At 57.5% G+C, this 651-nt stretch overlaps 1 protein-coding gene across 1 annotated transcript in view; it reads left to right on the forward strand.

Annotated features, from left to right (window-relative positions):
• Positions 1-651, forward strand: part of GBX1 (gastrulation brain homeobox 1) — a 31,062-nt gene that overhangs the window by 6,131 nt on the left and 24,280 nt on the right. Inside the window, exon 4 of the mRNA XM_011984370.1 lies at positions 1-143. Within this exon, the coding sequence (XP_011839760.1) occupies positions 1-143 (143 nt within the window). The remainder of the gene's footprint in view (positions 144-651) is intronic.

Raw genomic sequence — 651 nt, forward strand, 5'->3', positions numbered from 1 at the left:
CGCCCGAAACAACCCCGAACCAGGCGGCCGACGCCCAGAGGGTGGACTGGAAGCCGATGAGCTGCTGCCGGCCCGCGAGAAAGTGGCAGAGCCCCCACCGCCTCCGCCTCCGCACTTCTCAGAGACTTTTCCAAGTCTGCCCGGTAAGTGCTAGGGCCGACCAGGGCGGGCGGGAGGCCGGTTCACCTGGAAATTCCAGACAGGAACCTGCTCGGAACCTCGGCACCTGCCTGGAACCTGGAAGTCCCATACCTTTAGATCGCGCGCAGGTTCTGACTCTAATTCAGTTCCAAATACAGCTTCTTTAGATCCCAGAATCCCCGCCCTGCTCTGTCCCCACAGCCCTGAAGGCTAACCAAAGACTTTCCAGTGCTCCCTTCACATTAGTGCCTTTCCCTCAGCATCCTAGCCATCAAGCCTTGGCCCTGGCTCCTTTTCAGAATTCCTTCATTTTTTTTTTTGTCTCCTCTGCCGGGGGTAGACAAGCTACAAGGATGGGATTTCCGGGGGCACCAAGATGGGAGTATGTTGGAGCAGCTGTCAGTTCAGGCACGTTCTGGCTTCTAAGGAGATCATACTGACCCTAAAGGCTCACAGGATAGGAATAGGCTCTGTGGATGCAGGGGCAAAATGTGTGGGGGTGGGGGGGCG

Source organism: Mandrillus leucophaeus, unplaced genomic scaffold, assembly GCF_000951045.1.
Source record: "Mandrillus leucophaeus isolate KB7577 unplaced genomic scaffold, Mleu.le_1.0 Scaffold266, whole genome shotgun sequence".
In the NCBI taxonomy this organism is placed as follows: Eukaryota; Metazoa; Chordata; class Mammalia; order Primates; family Cercopithecidae; genus Mandrillus; species Mandrillus leucophaeus.